The following is an 18533-nucleotide window of genomic DNA, read 5'->3' as shown; positions in this document are numbered from 1 at the left end:
CTAACAGATGATTTAGCTGTTGATATGCATGCATGATGATATGTATGCTTGGAGGTTGTATATCATGCTAACCGAGGTTTAGTTATTGATATGCATGTTGTGGTGTGTTGATTGTACCCGCTTAAGGATTGTGGAGTGAGTCACATCATGTCGTGGGCCGTGACGTCTAATTAACGATGAATGGGAATATGGTGTGTGGGACACAATACCTTGGGTACATGGGATGTGGCAGACATGTCACTGCATGTGATGTGATTACATTCATATTGTTGTACATTGATTATTATTGTTCAGTTGGGTGGATATGTTGGTTATAACTATTGTATACATTCAAGTATTTCAGTTATGTTGGTGATGTGCATTCTGGTTGATATTCTTTCGGGTATTGTGGTATAATATTGAGCATTTCTATATCTCACACACTCTGGCTTTCCTTTTTGGTCTGCCAGGTAGCAGGTTGCTTAGAGTGGGTCCACTACTGGTCGTTGTGTTGAGGTGTTTTGCTAGTGTCAGGTGGGATTTTGGTTACGTTGTTGTGGAGTGCCTTAACTGGTGCAGAACTTAATTTGTATGGAGTTGTAGCTAAGGATAGTTAAAGATTTTAAATTGTATAGGTTGTAATTAACTTTGGTCGATGGCTGGTGTTCTATTTGAGGTTAGCCTTGGCGTTGTGGATGGTCGAGTTTGTTGTAGGTGGTTGATGAAGAAGTTGATGAAGAAGTTGGTTTATTCAAGTTGTAAGTAAGTCATCGGTGGATGAGTTGAAGTATAGAATTTTTAAAGTACTATGATGCAGATATTGTTTCTTGGTTGTGTGATATTCATTTTATGTTAAGGTGTTAAGTCTTCCGCTGGGTGTTTATTTCGGACAGGTTGTGAAGTGTGGTTTGGTCTTCTGTGTGGAATGCCACGTGGTCGGGCTGACTCGGGCCCACTTTGAGTGCCGTTTGCGGGGCGGGGCGTGATAACTTGATATCAGAGCTAGTACTTTCTAGTCTCTGTGTTGGGAGTCGATTGGGGGTTTGGTAGCGGACCATATGGTGTTGTGTCTGTCGAGTAGGGGTTAGTGGGTGACTAACGTGTCTGCATTTAATACTTAGCACTATGTTGTTGTTGGTGGTTTGAATTGTTGAAACAATTTATTGATGTAGCTCAATACATGGAGTAGCAAATGGTAAGTATTTCATGGTATATTGCACAAGCACCTGCGGTGTCTTCTATGGGTCTTGTCAGGGTGTTTGAGGTAAAGGGACTTAAGTGTTCATGGCGTAGTGGAGGGTATGTGCACATGCATGTCAAGGAACGCAGATTTTGTTAGATGTGGTGACAGGTATATTCAATATTAAATGACGTCGAGTGTAGCTTACAGTAGATGTGTGGTTAAACTTATTTAATGTGTTATCTATGCTTAATGTGCACTAAGAGTAATTATGTGCTTTTGTAAGATGCGATTTATGTGGTAATGAAAAGGGTGCATTGTTATGTGATATGTCAAGCTATAGTGTAAGTTGGCGATGGAAAGATTCTTGAGAGTTGGAAAGCTATGGACTAGTGAGGGCTAATTTGAATTTAAAATATTAGTATCAAAGTTGTAGGTTTTGTGATAAATTTGAGGAGACATTGAAAAATGGGTGTGTATTTTTAAAAGCTATGTTGCTTTATTAATGTGTGGTTGGATACGTGTCTAGTATGTGCACGCAAAAGAGGTGATACTCATATAGAGATATATGTAGTGCTAGATACAAGATTTAAGATGGTTGTTATCTATCCGTTGTGTGAAAAATATTAACTGTTATAAGAGTTGAAAATTTTTGGAATGCATTGAGCAGGTGTGGAGAACGTTGAACTTTCAAAAAAAAAAAAAGGTCGTGGGTATGTACACATTTAGTGTAGTAATGTTTTGGGCATTGTATATATGTTATCCTTACTCTTACATGTTGTTGTGGGATAAAACTGTGTAAGTAATCTAATAGTTTTGGTTGTCACTGATGTGGGGCGGTTGGTCTAATTTCAAGGACGAAATTTTTTAAGAGGGGGAGAGTTGTAATACCCACTCCGGATATTTCGGTATTTCAATTACTTTTAATTGAACTTTGTGTTTTAGAGGTTTAAATCTTAAACAATAGAACTTGCGAGGGTCTGTGTGATTTGTAATTGGAATATAAGTTAGGACGTGGTTCCGCTTGCGTGTGATAAATTCTCATGTGCCCTTATATAGCAAAATATCATGGGGATATTTATTTTTCTCCATACGTATCTTGTTTTTACATAGAGAGAGAGAGAGAGATGCGGCAGAAGAGAAGGAGAGAGAGAGAGAGAGAGAGAGAGAGAGAGAGAGAGAGAGAGGCGGCAGAAGAGAAGGAAGAGGAGGCCGGAAACTCTGATCTGTTCTTTACGAAATTATTCAAGGTACCTAGAAAGCTTGTTAATTTTTGGTATTTTTTCTAAAGGTTCATTAGTGTGTCTATTGTTTCGTGTTAAATTTTCAGAATTTTTCGAAAGGTGTAGAAAAAGATAAAAATCATAAACCTAATTTTGGTCAGGATCCTATTTTTTAGCCGACAGCTTACAGAGCTGATTCTTTTATCAATTGTTTTATAGTAAGTGATCCTCCTGATTATGGGTCCTTATGAGTCTGAAAGATTGATAAGTTGGTGATGTTTTGGCATTGGAATTACTAAAAAGTATTAAGTATTCGATTTCTAATGAATTTTCAAACACAGCCTATTCTGCTGGAAATTGTGCTTCGCTGCACAGAATTTTTGAGTTTGGGGGTAATTTTGACTAAGTTCCTTTATTGTGAAAAATCTAGGAAAAATCAGGGATGAACTTTGATGAGTGAAAATGGTGTGTACCAAATTTAGGGTTTAGTAGAAGCATATTCTAAGTTTGGCAGATTTTACAAGTTGGTGTGTCCCTGCTGAGTTTTGTATTTGCTGCACTGACACATTTTGGGAAAATTGTCATATTTTTTAGCTCGGGTATCGGGTTAGCGCACGGATTGTTGATTCTGAAACTAGACTCGTATGTCTTTCGAATATGTGAAGGTTGTGGCTTAGTTTGTACCAAGTTAAGTCAGTTTTTTATTTGATGTTAATAGACGTGCAGAATGTGTGATTTTGGACAGATTTTTGTGTAACTTTGGACGAGCATAACTTTATCATCTGGACTTCGTTTTCAACAAATTTTATATCAAAATTCATGCACCAGAGGTGTACTTTCTAATGGTGGTGGTTTTATGATCTGGTTTTAAACTTATAAGAAGTTATAGACAGAATACGATAGGCTAGTCGTACGTTTTAAACCAAATGTGGGAGTTATGTAGTGTTTGATTGTTACGCTTGTTTAGGGACACTTCTAAATCTTTGAGATGCACATGCTAGTATGCGTTAAGCATCTTTAATGTATTGTTGGTGTTATAGATTATTTTTTGGAGTTAGTTGTGACATTTAAGCGTTCAATAAACTGATATGGTTAACTTGTGGTTAGATGTTAAGCCAGTCAATTGGGAGGGGCCAAAACCGTAAGTTTGGCGTACCTCGGTCAATGCAAAGGTGAGTATTTTTGATATGATTCTCCTCAATATAATATTGTTATGGTGGTAAGTATATATCTTGCTAATCGTAGTTAGCTTTTGATATGTATATCTTTTATGAAATATTGTTGTGGTGGTGAGTGTATATCTTGCTAATCGTAGTTAGCTTTCGATGTGATTATCTTTTATGAGATATTGTTGTGATGGTGAGTGTATATCTTACTAATCGTAGTTAACTTCTGATATGATTATTTTTATGGGATGTTGCTATAGTAGTGGGTGTATATCATGCTAAGAGATGATTTAACTGTTGATATGCATGCATGATGATATGTATGCTTGGAGGTTGTATATCATACTAACCAATGTTTAGTTATTGATATGCATATTGTGGTGTGTTGATTGTACCCGCTTAAGGATTGTGGAGTGAGTCACACCATGTCGTGGGCCGTGCCGTCTAATTAACGGTGAATGAGAATATGGTGTGCGGGACACAATACCTTGGGTACATGAGATGTGGCAGACGTGTCACTGCATGTGATGTGATTACATTCATATTGTTGTGCATTGATTATTATTGCTCATTGGGTGGATATGTTGGTTATAACTGTTGTATACATTCAAGTATTTCAGTTATGTTGGTGATGTGCATTCTGGTTGATATTCTTTCGGGTATTGTGGTATTATGTTGAGCATTTCTATATCTCACACACTTTGGCTTTCCTTTTTAGTCTGCCAGGTAGCAGGTTACTTAGAGTGGATCCACTACCGGTCGTTGTGTTGAGGTGTTTTGCTAGCGTCAAGTGGGGTTTTGGTTACGTTGTTGTGGAGTGCCTTAACTGGTGCAGAACTTAATTTGTATGGAGTTGTAGCTAAGGATAGTTAAAGATTTTAAATTGTATAGGTTGTAATTAACTTTGGTCGATGGCTGGTGTTCTATTTGAGGTTAGCCTTGGCGTTGTGAATGGGCGAGTTTGTTGTAGGTGGTTGATGAAGAGGTTGGTTTATTCAAGTTGTAAGCAAGTTATCGGTGGATGTGTTGAAGTATATAAATTTTTTAAAGTATTATAATGCAGATATTGTTCCTTGGTTGTGCGATGTCATGGTTGATTGATCAATACGTTGATTCATTTTATGTTAAGGTGTTAAGTCTTCCGCTGGGTGTTTATTTCTATCAGGTTATGAGGTGTGGTTTAGTTTTCTGTGTAGAATGCCACGTGGTCGCATTGACTCGGGCCCACTCTTGATGCCGTTTGCGGGGCGGGACGTGACAAATAAAGTGCTTCAATTTTCAATCCGTTTGAATCGGTACAAAGATCTTATTTTTTTGATTATTTTATATTAAAGAGTCACAGTTAATTTTTGGCTCTAGGGTTCTCGTTAGTTAGCTCTAAAAGAGACAAGTGTGAACGCAATCTTTAGGGCTCTTATATGAGAACCCTAGAGCTAAAAATTAATTATGACCATTTAGGATAAAATAATCAAAAAAATAAGATCTTCGCACTAGTTCAAAGGGATTGAAAATTGGAGCACTTTATTTTTTTACCATATTTTTTAATATATAAATTGTCTTAAAAAATAAAGTGTTCCAATTTTCAATCCGTTTGAACCGGTAAGAAAATCTTATTTTTCTGATTATTTTATCTTAAAAGATCATAATTAATTTTTGACTTCAAGACTTTCATTAGTTAGGCCTAAGTGAATGTGTGAACACAATCTTTAGGGCTCTTATATAAGAGTAATAGAGCCAAAAATTAATTATGATCACTTAGGATAAAATGATCAAAAAAATAAGATCTTCGCACATGTTCAAAGGAATTAAAAATTGGAGCACTTTATTTTTTTACCATATTTTTTAATATATAAATTGTCTTATAAAATAAAATGCTCAAATTTTCAATCCGTTTAAACCGATGTGAAGATCATATTTTTCTGATCATTTTATCCTAAAGGGTCATAATTAATTTTTGACTCCAGGGCTCTCGTTAGTTAGTCATAAAAGAGACAAGTGTGAACACAATCTTTAGGGCTCTTATATGAGAGCCTAGAGCCAAAAATTAACTATGACCCTTTAGGATAAAATAATCAGAATAATAAGATCTTCGTACGGGTTCAAATGGATTAAAAATTAAAGCACTTAATTGGCTCTAAGAGATCTGGATGGTCTATTTTGCCTGTCACGACCCGCCTTTTATTACCAATAAACTTCTAAATACCCTATATATTACGCACTTCCAGGCCCCCATTCTCTCAATATACGAATTACAATACCAAAATAAAGTACCTTGCAATTCAAGTTCTTACAACCCAAAATAAAATTTTACAAGTCTAACAAGCCAAAAATATACAAATATTCCATTACGCTCTTAAATAAAAGACTAGAACATATCCCATGATTCTTAAGCCTCGAATCCACCTCCAAACCTGAAAAAGGTTGGATTATGCAACGTGAGTCGACACTCAATAGGAAACGTGCTAAAGGCGAAGATAAGAGAACGCAAGCAAAATGCACAATACACAAAATAATTTGTTCTTGCCTACTTTTTGAATACATCAATTCGTGAGTATATACAATATTCTAAGAAAACTTGCATTTTATTAAGCCTCAAAAGATAACCATTGGATATATCGTAACTTAGAACAAATGAATACATAATAACTTTTACTTCTCAAGTATCCAACAGAAATAATGATAAAAATAATCCGTTCAGATAATAATCCAAATCTCCAAATACCAAGTTATAACCAAACCACGTAAGCTCATCTCATCTCATGCATCCAAAATCCTTCAAACATAAAACACATCAAATTATAAGTCAATAGGAGAAAATAAGAGCACATAAGACCAATAGTCCAAATTAACAAGTTGTGTACCAACCCTAGGCGACTGATCAGGTCCCTAATCATCCAAATTTATGGGCTACTAACCCAAAGGCCTATGGAACACCTTATCCCGCGCGGGTTTACGGACTATTCACCGACGGATAAACTCATTATCCATATGCTTCCGGCTACACAACAAGTACAAAATGGTCAAGTCAACCTCCAATACGTGGCTCACTAGCCCAAATAACAAGTACCAATTCCAAATCATCCAAACTACGAGAAAGATCATACAATCTAGTCATAGTCTCAACAAAGTCATAATCTAGAATCCCGATTTACGGTAGTAAAATTATCATCAAATAAATATACAAGTAGAGTCATTATCAACTGTAGTGTCAAATTACAAGAATTGGTTTAACTTTTCTCTCTGTCATTTTATCAAACACCTTATAGGAATGTATCAAATCATCACATATTAAATCAATCCTTTACTCAAACCGGTCCAACATGCTAAAATTTACATAATCTAGTAAATAATCATCAAGGTCTTTAATCAATCGTGAAAATTCGAAACTCATGAATAACACATGCTATGCATAGTCTACATATACCTTGAATAAGACATACTACGCATAAATCACCTCTACTTGGAACATATTAAGGTTAACTTAAAATTGAAAAGAAAAACACTAAAATCACAGATTGTTAGGTGTATCTCACTATACTTTCCCATATCTAAGCATTTAGCAAGAATCCTACCTCAAAAATGAAAACCTCCGAATTTGCTAGGAACTCCAAAGTTGGCCGATCAAGATTTTGTTCGGATAGATGCGTAGCCCTTTCCTTGTAGATCGCGTTTCCTCTTCGCCTTTTTCCAAGATTCACAAGCATTGGCCTTCAATTTTGGTGTTGAAGTGTTAGGGTTTGAGAGAGAGGGAGAGAAGACGCAGGAAAAAGGAAAAAAAAAAGAAGAAATGGGAATCGGGTCTCTCTGATCCCATTTTCTGATTTTAAGTGTAGTAATTACACTACACCCCCTCAACTACCTTAAGCACTTCTCAAGTCCTAGAATTTAATAAGTAGCTACACTAATACCCCATGAGCTATAAAAATAAATAGTAACTACTCATAAAAATTAACCACCGCGGGTCTCTCAACACTCTCGTCCTATGGCTCACGAACTCGGGCCCACATGACCAAACATACATCTTCATATACAAACTAAAATTCATTGCGCACAAAATTATCTAATTATAATTCCACGTACCAACATCAATAAAAATAAATTTAAAATTAGACACGGGTCTCTACATTGCCCCTGTCTTATGGGTTGGGATCGCACGTGACTCTCACGTGAGGGAGTTCCCGTTCATTTCCGTCGATGGGTGTTATCAATTGGATCACATGGGTAACGGAGAGATAATTGAGGGGATGAAATCGCCAAATTGATAATTTAGGGACGAAGTAGAGAAATTGTGCATAGTTTTTGGGATAAAAAGAAAAAAAAAACTCAACAAAAATTGTAAGTCCTTGGCCTAACCTCCACCTAGCCAACCCCAATAACTCACTCCCTTCCCTGTATAAATTCTGTGGAAACCTCTCCCAAAACACAGTATCTAATTTGCCACTTAGGACTCTCTCTCTCTCTCCAATCATTTAATTTGAGTTATGGCAAAAAGTACTAGAGTCTTTTTTGCTAGTGTTTTTCTTCTTGTTTTGATTATGTGTAGTGAAGTTGGGTCCGTAGGTGGAAGGCATTTGAAGCATCGGCTGTGCAAGAAATGCATGAGTCGTGATACTAAGGATGATTTGAAGGGAGCAGGGGTGGCGGGTGGGAAGCTGACTGGTGGTGAGCGGTCAAGCAAGGCATACGTAGAAGATTTTCGACCCACAGCGCCCAGTCACAGTCCAGGCGTTGGTCATTCCATTACCAATTGAACAGAAATGAATTCATCGTCTTTATATATGTTAGGTTCTCGTTGTTACACTGTGTATCTATGATCATTGTAATGTACATATGCAAGCTTTCTTTTAATTAACGTGTATACAAATGCTTGTTTGCTTTCAAATCTTTATCTCCTGCTAGCTCTATCTTCCTCACACTGTCACGCGCGTACTAAAATAACCTCAAATGATAAAAGTAAATCTGTGCGACGTACATCATATGAAAAGTCGAATTAATGCCCACGTTTAGAGACAATGATATTAATGAAGCTAGAGAACGAGAGAACAAAGAAAGAAGTCCTACCCAAAAAGGAAAAAATTAATGAGGCTAGGTCCCCATCTGTTTTTTGTTTTTTTGTTTTTAAATCAGCGAATTAAAGTTTTATTAAAACTCGAAAAAGGGTTCATTGAGGGAGAAGATGAAAGAAGGAAATGAAAAACAAAGTCATTCAATACAACATTAGATGAAAGTAAAAAAGACAAAACAACATACACAGCCATAGTGACAAAAGAAGTCCCCTTTTGTTAGAGTACATCATCTCACACTACTTGGCCGGGTATGAAATGGTGATCGATCACTTATTATACAAGTGATATATCTTCATGATATAACAATGTAGGTTGTTGGGTTGGATCTAGTATCTTCTTCACATATATGGATTGTATCTATGGAGGGCTCATTTCATATCTATGAAGACAAAATAGTACTCCACAGCCAGCTAACAAATCTAATAGATGGCAGACCTATATATACAACGGCTCGTGAGGGTTTATGTTTCATGCATTATACTATTATCATTGCATGGAGTTCAAATGTTCAATCACTTAATTAACATACATACTAGTGATGGGTTGCTTTGATAGTGAGGGGGTGTTTTAAAGGTAGGTTTGATGACGGTCATGGCTTTCAGATTGTATCTTCTCCTACATTGTGTTTTCTTCACCATTGGGCTGGCCCCTTGCAACCCCTTTCCACAAATGGATTTGTTTACACTCAAATTTTACCAAATTTTAAAAAGAGGATTTATTGAAGAATTAATGGCCCAAATATTATTTTTTGGGCCTTAATTAAAATAATGGTGGATCACAACAATTTGGCTTAATTGAATTGGGAAGGGCTGACAACCACTGCTTAGTGCAGTTGGTCAGTCATTGCCTCTCCTTTGTGGAAGGTCTTGGGTTCGAGTCCCACAGAGGGCAGGCCCTTTAGGGGACTAGGGCTATGGATAGCTTCTGGTCTCCCCGTGCTAACTCTAACACCCCCACTAACCTCCGCTGATATATATCGCCGTGGCCAAAAAAAAAAAAAAAGAATTGGGAAGGGCTGAATCGGATTTGGAATTAATGGGCCGCATTAATATTTGGGGCATGACCTAATTAGATAAAGGCCCAAATTCAGTTGTCAAAATTGGGCCCATTCTTATACTTATTTGGCCCAATTGAGTGAAAGCCCCGAATCATTTTTCAGACCTTAGCCCATTTTCAACTTCATTCGGCCACAAATTAAGGGTGAGGTTGGTGGGATGAGGAATAGGGAATAAAATGCCTAAGGTCTGGGGCCCATCACCTGGAGTTGCTTCGAGTCAAGGATAATGCTATGCCCACCACTTTTTATTCGGAGACCAGCCCACCGCATGGTGGGCCCCACTCCTTAAAAAAAAAAAAAAAACAGCCGAAAACAAAACAAAACCACGCGATAACCCCACAATTCAAAAAAAGCGCGCGATCTTCTTCTTCTTCTTCTGGTTCCGAGAGAGAGAGAGAGAGAGAGAGAGAGAGAGGGGGACGGGCCTCTACAACACCTGCACCGACGACCCACATCACTACCTCTGACCACCACGTTAGTAGCTCTACCTCCGACGACCACCTCCACCACCTTGCAAGAACCGCGCGAAAACCTACTGATTTGCCCTAGATTCTAATCTTGACGCACTCCACTACCAAGGTATACGTCTCTCTCTCTCTCTCTCTCTCTCTCTCTCTCTGAACTTGCCGATTTACCCTCGATTCTGCATCTTCAAACCCCTGAAAATTAGAGTTTCAAAATTTGGGAAAATTACAGATTTTTTTGTTTAGTTTGATTGCATAAATTAGGGTTCGAAGTTGATATCGGCTAGCTGAACTTGTTTCACATGGGCTGCAAAATCCATCTTTGGAATGGCGTGGTGGATTGGGAATGGGATATTTGGAAAATCAAACACATAGCAATATGATTTTTGAGCTGGATTCTACTAATAAATGGTAGGACTTGTAGATAGAACAGGATGCCTATGGACACATAGCCTCCTAAAATTTGATATTTGCAGTTCCTTGTGAGAAAAATTAGGCGGCTTTTTTGATGGATGTTTCCACTTCGAGTTTGAACATCTATGCTCTATACGAATAATTTTGTTCATATGTGCTCGCTTCACAGTCTTGCTTTTGAAAAATATCAAAATAATGGATGGCAAGAGGGGTTTTTGAACCTTAATTCCTTGAATTTTATACCTGAGATTGTTATTTGTTTTGAAAGGTTTCAATGGGGTTTATATTCAATGTAGCTGACTGATTTATATGACAAAAATAAACACATAACAAGTTGGTATAAAGGGAAGTGCACTTTTGTTACTGCTATTGCATTTTGGACTACAATGGGCTCTTTAGGAGTAATTTTTTGGCGGCTACAAACTATGTATGATCATGACGTGGTTGCCATGTAATTATGCTAGTTGAATTTATTTCCCATAAACAGTACTAAGCAATAATTATCTATGTTATAATTGGCCTGAGTTGTGATAATGCTTACTTGTTGAGTTAATTTTTGAACATGTAGGTGATGTTTCTGTTTCCATCACCATCATATTTGATGTCGTCGGATTCTGTTCCGTCGACACTGCCTCCTCGACCAAGTGGAGACAATGAACAAGAAGTAGAAGAGGTATCGAGTGGAGACAATGAACAAGAAGTAGAAGAGGTATCGAGTGGTTCTTCAAAACAATGTTGTGATGAGACATATAGTAATGAGGATGGAAAGGAGGCAATAGAAAATTCTGAACAAATAGTTGAGAAACCGAAGATTGGAATGATATTCAATACACAAGATGAAGCTTACCGGTATTACTCAAGATACGCTCAACAAATGGGATTTGCAGTAGCGAGAAGAAACTCAAGAAAGGGAAAAGATGGAAATGTGAGACATGTATGTTTTGAATGCAATCGTGGTGGAAAGGCGAGGGTGAAAACAAGCAATCCAGTCAAACCACGACCACAAACAAAATGTGGTTGTCGAGCTCGGCTTAATTTGTCGACAAACCCGGATGGAAAATGGAAGATAAATCGGGTTGCGTTGGAGCACAATCATGAAAATAGCCTGGGAAAGGCCAGGTTTCATAAGAACTATAGGGTTCTTGATGAACATGTGAAAAGAAAGCTCCTACTGAATGATAAAGCTGGGATTAAGACGTACAAGACTTATGACTCCCTTCAGATTGAAGCAGGGGGACCTGAGAACCTTCCATATCTTCCCAAAGACTGCCGAAGATATGTGGATAGAGAGCGACATAAATTACTTGTTGAAGGAGATGCTGAGGCAATGCATAGCTAGTTCATGAAGATGAAAGCCGACAATTCTGACTTCTTTTTTGCCATGGATTTGGATGATAAGGGTTGACTAGTGAATGTATTCTGGGCTGATGCAAGGAGTAGGGCAGCTTGTAAGGAGTTTGGGGATGTTGTGACGTTTGACACAACGTACTTGGTAAACAAGTATGACATGCCTTTTGCTCCATTTGTAGGTGTGAACCATCACAGTCAATCGATTTTATTAGGATGTGGTCTCATCTCTCATGAAGACACCAAGTCATTCTCGTGGTTATTTAAGACTTGGATGACATGCATGTGGGAATGTGCTCCTAAAGCAATTATTATCGATCAATGTATGTCCATGAAGAATGCTATAGAAGAAGTATTTCCTAACACCCGACACCGGTGGTGCATATGGCATATCTTGAAAAAGGTGCCAGAAAAGTTGGGAAAGTACGACGCGTATAAATCAATTTCAACTTCTTTACACGAAGCAGTTTATGATTCACTAACAATAGAAGAATTTAAGGATGCTTGGGATGTGTTCATCAAAGAGTACCAACTCCAAGATAATGAATGGTTACATGGGTTGTACTTAGAGAGGAATCGATGGGTGTCGACTTTTGTAAAAGATGTCTTTTGGGCGGGAATGTCATCCACATAAAGAAGTGAGAGTATGAATTCATATTTGATGGTTACATCATGTAACGCCCCGAATTTTGGGTACGTTAAATAAGACATTTTATTATAAAAACGAAGTGAGTCTGGCTCATTATTACATCGTAAACCTTACAAAAGTACTTTTATTCAAATAACGGAGGGAACTAGGGTTCCTATCTACTGCTCCGCTTCTTCCTCCATTCTGGCTAGCTCCTTGGCTCCGAAGGCCTCCAAGGTGTACATCTCACCTTGTTCATCTATGAGGTCTGACACATTATACCGGCGTCACCACCAATATAATATGTCAGGGTCACCAAAAGGTAACACCGTGAGCTACAACGCTCAATAGGAAATCCTTACCCACCAACCTTACAACAGTAAATCATTTACAACAACACTAGCAATCACACATCCACATTCGTTAATCATCTATCGTTGGTGTCCAAGATTTTCGTGTTTCTCCTACGCGACTCATCGTAGACCGTGTCAACATTTTCATTTACAAATCAACCTTTCAAAAACCACTTGTTTAACACACCCAACCTCGGTTCCGCCGTTCCGGGTTCCCGAGTATCCTCACAATGGTTCCGCCGCACCGAGTTCCCATTGGCACACAAAATCTTGCATTGGCTCCTCTCTGCGGATAACCAAGCCATACCTCACCATAGTTCCGCTGGTCCGGGTTCCCATGGGAACGCACACAACCTCACAATGGTTCCGCTATTCCGGATCTCCATTGGAACACACACAACCTCACAATGGTTCCGCTTTTCCCGGATTCCCATTGGAACACACAACCTCACAATGGTTCCGCTTTTCCCGGATTCCCATTGGAACACACACAACCTCACAATGGTTCCGCTTTCTCGGATTCCCATTGGAACACACACACCCAACTCACATTATGCCACTAAAACCGGTCATAATGTAGTTTCAAAAATATTTCCTTCCTCGGAAAACATTTCCTTTCATTAACCACACCCTAGGTGCCATGTTTCTACTTTCTCGGTTCTCGTGTCTCGTTTACATGCAAAGACTCCGCAGAAGGACAAAGTAAGCATGAATCATTCATTGTAATCTAACAAGATCATCCAACTCTATAATATATCACAAGTAACATAATCGATTCATGTATGCAAGCTCATACTCCTTGAAATATCAGAATACGAATACTTCGATTCACATGGTAACGTTTTAACCTTCGAAAACCGTTCTTTCTTAAAGATCAAACAACATACGTTTTCCTTGGAATAAGTAAGTAAGTGAGTAAGGATAAACTTAGAGTTAGGGGTAAGAATAATCTACCTTGATCCGAAACTAGTCGGGGCCGAATAAGCTAGTTGGAAGGTTCTACGGGTGGTGAAACTCGCAAATCTGGACCGAACTTTGGATGGCCGTAACTCAGTCAATCTTTGGCCGAATATGATCGTTCTTGGGTCGAAATCGAAGCTCTAGAAGCGCTCTACAACTTTAGTGAAGGAAGTTGATCCCAGAAACTACTTTAGGTAGGAGAAAAATGGGGATAAAAGAAGGGACAGTAAGCTGTCTGGATATGAAAATCCGAGATTTTTACTGAACTTTGGATGACAATATCTTTGTCATTTCTTCACCGATTGGAGTAGTTCTTGGGTCTAACTTGAAGGTCTCGAAGTGCTCTACAACTTTCCCGAAGAAAGTTAGCTCTAAAGACTACCTTAAGAAGGAGAAAACTGAGGATTTTCGAAGGGCAGTAGGCTGCCTGGAAAAACAGAAATGGTTTCTAGAGAGAAGTGAGAGCAAGAAGTGAAGATGTGAGTTGAAATGCTTGGAATGACTTGCTATTTATAGGCAAAACCTTGGCTCTCTCTCCTCTCTTCAAGGCCGGTCCCCCCCTCTCTCTCATTCTCTCAATTTTGACACTTGTCAAGCAATCTTTGAAAGATCAAGGTCTAACCCTAGGTTTGCATGGCTAGTTTGTACCAAGGATTGGATTATGGAAGATTTGGTGGAAGAAAAAATAGTTTGTACAAGATTTTGTGTTAAACAATCATAAAAGGACTATGAGAGGATAGATTTTTGGCAAGGAAGGAAGATACACCAAGGATTTTAAGTACAAGGGAAGATCAAGCCAAGGTACCACCTTCTTTCTCTTCTTTTTTTCTCTCTCTCTCTCTCTCTCTCTCGGCCGATTCTCTTTCTCTCTCTCTCCCCTCTCGGCAATCTCTCTCTCTCTCTCTCTCTCTCTCTCTCTCTCTCTCTCTAGTACACTTATAATATAAAAGTATAAGTACTAGATTTTCCCAAATCTAATAACCAATAAAGAATCTTAATTAAACACATGTCTTCATTAAACTAATAAACTAGTGTACTAATGTACTCTAGGAAGATCAACTCCCCAATAAATTAATTCAATTGGGTACAAAACCCAATATAAAATAATATAAGAGTACTTAGGAAAACTTAGGTCTTAAGTCAAAAGTACATACTTAATAAAATAAAGGTACAACATCATATGGGCAATTAGGAAAAAGACTAGTTTAATAAACCCTAGTACTAGTTGAAAGAATAACTCTATTACCCAACGGATAATAAATTCCCTAACTTTTATTGTCCAATGGATAATAGTAACTAGGGAACTTTTATATTAAAATAATCAAAGTTGTCCTTTAAAGCATGTGACAAAAGCCCTATATTTAAATATAGGTGTGGTACCAAGTACCCCAATTAAATAAAAGGCTAGGATTCTCCCCATTAAAATAATAATAAAGTACTACTATTAAATTAATCAACAAAGTACTAGGAAATGTAGGGTTTAGATATACCCAAATATTTTAATGCATAAAAGTACATGGGAATCCAAATCTTGATTATAAAAATAAAACTTTGTACCATGTTGGAAGATTAGTGCTATTACCCAATGGGTAATAGTTCCCCTAGCGGGTAAAGACCAATTAATAAAAGAAGTACAAGTACTTTTTATCTTTAAAATAAGATTTTGAAACGACTACATATTCTTTAGTCAAATATTATAATGAAAAGGTTATTAACCAATGGACAAAAGTTACCCTAACAATATGGACCAATGGATAAAGAATAAAGTAAGTTTGATGAGAAAGTTTGAAGTGACAAGGTTGGCTTCTAAGAAATAAGGTACAAGATTCCTTTATTATGACTAGTCAAATCAACTTTATTGGAAGGTTTCCTAGTCATATCGGTACTTTATTGGTCAAAAGACTCTATTACCCAAGGGTCATTAACTTCCCTAACGGTTATTACCCAATGGGAAAAGGCAAAACGGTTCAAGAGGTTCATTTAGTAACTAGGTGAGTTGGTTGCTCGGTTCCTCCAACTAGTTGGTTAGAAACTAACTAAATTGGTCAAGTAGGGTTTCTAGTCGAGAGTTTAACCAATGACCAAAATCTAACTACGACGAAATTTAACAAGAAATCATATAGCCACTCAAGAGAAAATAAGTAATTCAAATAAAATTCAAATATTTAACGAAATTTTTACTGACCAAAAATCAGGGTTGTTACACATCAACTCAAAGACAACCTTGAAACAATTTGTAGAGCAATATGGGAATGCATTGGCTAAAAAGGTGGAAAATGAGAAACATGAAGATACGAAAGATTTGCACTCCTACATCTCGTGCATAACTGCAGCTGGGTTAGAAAAGCAATTTCAAAATGCTTACACGCATGCGAAGTTTAAAGAGTTTCATGCCGAATTTTTCGGGAAACTTAATTGTTCTTTGAAAGAAAGAAAAGTACATGATGTTTGGTCGGAATATGAGGTACAAGAAGACATGACATTTGGAGAAGTTGGAGAGGAATGGACAAAACGTGTGCCATTTATTATCGAGTTTAATGGTGAGACCAATGAAGCAAATTGTAATTGTCGATTATTTGAGTTTAGAGGAATGGTGTGTCGACATCAATTGATGGTGTTCCATGGAAGGAGAGTTCAAAAAGTACCTAAAAAGTATGTCTTAAGAAGATGGAGAAAAAATCTAAAAAGGGCCCATACTAAAATTCGAATCAACTACGATAACTCCTCATCGACAATTGAAGCACGCCGGCATGACAACATGTGCAATCTCTTTAATGAGGTTGCCGATTTGGCGGAAGATTCTCACGAGAAGTATGATAAGGTGATGGGACGGCTACGAGAGCTAAAAAGAGAGTTGATTGAATGTTTGGATGATTGTGGTAGTAATAAGACTTCCGGTACACCAAATGATTCTTGTCCACTTGGAGATGGAGTTCTACCTTCCAAAGAGAGCAAGAAGATCCTTGACCCGGTAGCTCTCCGTCGAAAAGGGAGACCGCCAACGAAAAGAAAGCAAGGTTTTGTTGAAAAACATGGTAAGAAGAAGAGAAAACCAAAAAAGAAGACATTATCAATCGAAAAAGCAAAGGTATACAGTTTTTGATTTTGTTGTTGCATACTCTCTCTTTTTTTGAAACTTGTTGCATACTTGTTAATATATACATATACATATGTTGGATGAATGCTTATAGTTATATTGTTTCACTCATTTCAGGAGAATAAGGAGAATGCAGATGGCAATGTGTTTGGGACACAAGAAAGCGTTGCAAATCTAAATGTAAGAAACTTTTTATTGCTAAAAATCAATGCTTATTTGATGAGACCGCAAATTTTTGAATTTCGAACAAGTAATCAGACACACTAACAGGTAGCAAACAGGTAAACAGGAAATCAGACACAAATTTTCGCAATTTCAAAACCAAATTCATTAGACCAGTGCACACAAAGTTTTTCAACTTCGAACACTAATTTATTTTCATTAGGCCAGTGCACACAAAGTTTCTCAACTTTGAACCCTAATTTACCCAATCAAACTGAACACAAAAAATCTGCAATATCCCCAATTTTTGAAACCCTAACTTTTGGGGGTTTGAAGATGGAAAATCTAGGGCAAATCGAAAAGTTCAGATAGAGAGAGAGAAGAAGAGGAGAGACCTTGGCGGTGGAGTGCGTCCCAATTTGAATCTACGACAAATCCGCAGATTTTCGCGATTCTCGCGAGGTGGGGCCCACCATGAGGTGGGCTGGTCACCGAATAAAAAGCGGTGGGCGTAGCATTATCCGTCAAATCCAAATAGGACCTTCAATTGATTGCCTCATTTGAGAGGGTATTTAGGTCCTAGTGAACTTTTGAATCAGATCTGTCATTGTTAAGGCCTAACATTTTTATTTATTTAATTAATTATATTTCCATTTTAGTAATTGGATATTGTGGTCGGATAGTAATTATTTATATTGCGCGCACTATGGGTACAATTGTCGTTATTATAATTTTGAGGGTATAGGTCTAATTATTTTTTAGTAATAGTTTAGTTCCTCGTTTAAATACTTTACAAATTAGGGATTTTGAGAGTTAGACAACAGTTCTATAAAGATAGAGATAATCTACAAAGATAGAGATAATCAGAACCAGAGACAGAGAGAGGTGTGGGCATATGGGGGCCTAGGCCCCCGCACAGTTTCGGGTTTTTTTTTAATATTAATATTATTTATGTTTTGTTTTTTTGTTTGGTGAAAACATCTAGGTATTATATTTTGTATTGGGTATTATTTAGACATAAAAATATGTTTGTTTTTTTGTCCCAAAACCCAATTTCTCTCTCTGTGCACAGCCTCCCATAAGTTTTTCCTTCAATTATTGATCTCATTTCTTTTTCTATCTCTCTCTCTCTCCTTACTACCCAAAAAAACCTCCTTCAAAATCTAAACCAAACAAACTATTAGATTCCCGAACCTTCAAATTTCAAAATCTTGTTCATAGGTCGGCTCCCATGTTTACAAAATTCTGGTTCCATCCCTGATCAGAATAGACTAGGGTTATAAATTTTTTAAAAGAATGTTGAGAAGGAAAGAACTGCGCAGTCAAAGGTTCGAGATCGTCTTCCCACTCGTCTTCAATCGTGGTAAGTTGAATAAATCTTATTGTTTCACTACCCTGAGTTGGTTCAGTAGCAAGTTAATTGGGCGGAAAATTAAT

General features: G+C 37.5%; 1 protein-coding gene and 1 long non-coding RNA gene across 2 annotated transcripts; one reads left to right on the top strand and one right to left on the bottom strand.

Moving 5' to 3' along the window:
* Positions 1 to 5780: 5780 nt before the first annotated feature.
* On the bottom strand, positions 5781 to 7684 carry LOC131304043 (uncharacterized). Its single transcript, XR_009192291.1, has 2 exons — positions 7121 to 7684; positions 5781 to 5959 (listed from the first exon to the last, which is right to left on the bottom strand). It is a non-coding gene; the product is annotated as an uncharacterized LOC131304043 (long non-coding RNA).
* A 345-nt stretch (positions 7685 to 8029) lies between these two features.
* LOC131302986 (protein FAR1-RELATED SEQUENCE 5-like) lies at positions 8030 to 12530 on the top strand. The gene is made up of 3 exons (XM_058329779.1): positions 8030 to 8227; positions 11118 to 11878; positions 11984 to 12530. The coding sequence occupies exons 1-3, from the start codon at positions 8030 to 8032 to the stop codon at positions 12528 to 12530; spliced, it is 1506 nt and encodes a 501-aa protein (XP_058185762.1).
* The last annotated feature ends 6003 nt before the right edge of the window (positions 12531 to 18533 follow it).

The sequence above is a fragment of the Rhododendron vialii genome, chromosome 10a (genome assembly GCF_030253575.1).
Source record: "Rhododendron vialii isolate Sample 1 chromosome 10a, ASM3025357v1".
NCBI classification, from domain to species: Eukaryota; Viridiplantae; Streptophyta; class Magnoliopsida; order Ericales; family Ericaceae; genus Rhododendron; species Rhododendron vialii.
The sequence above is the reverse complement of the archived record's forward strand: the minus strand, read 5'-3'. Positions and strand labels throughout refer to the sequence as shown.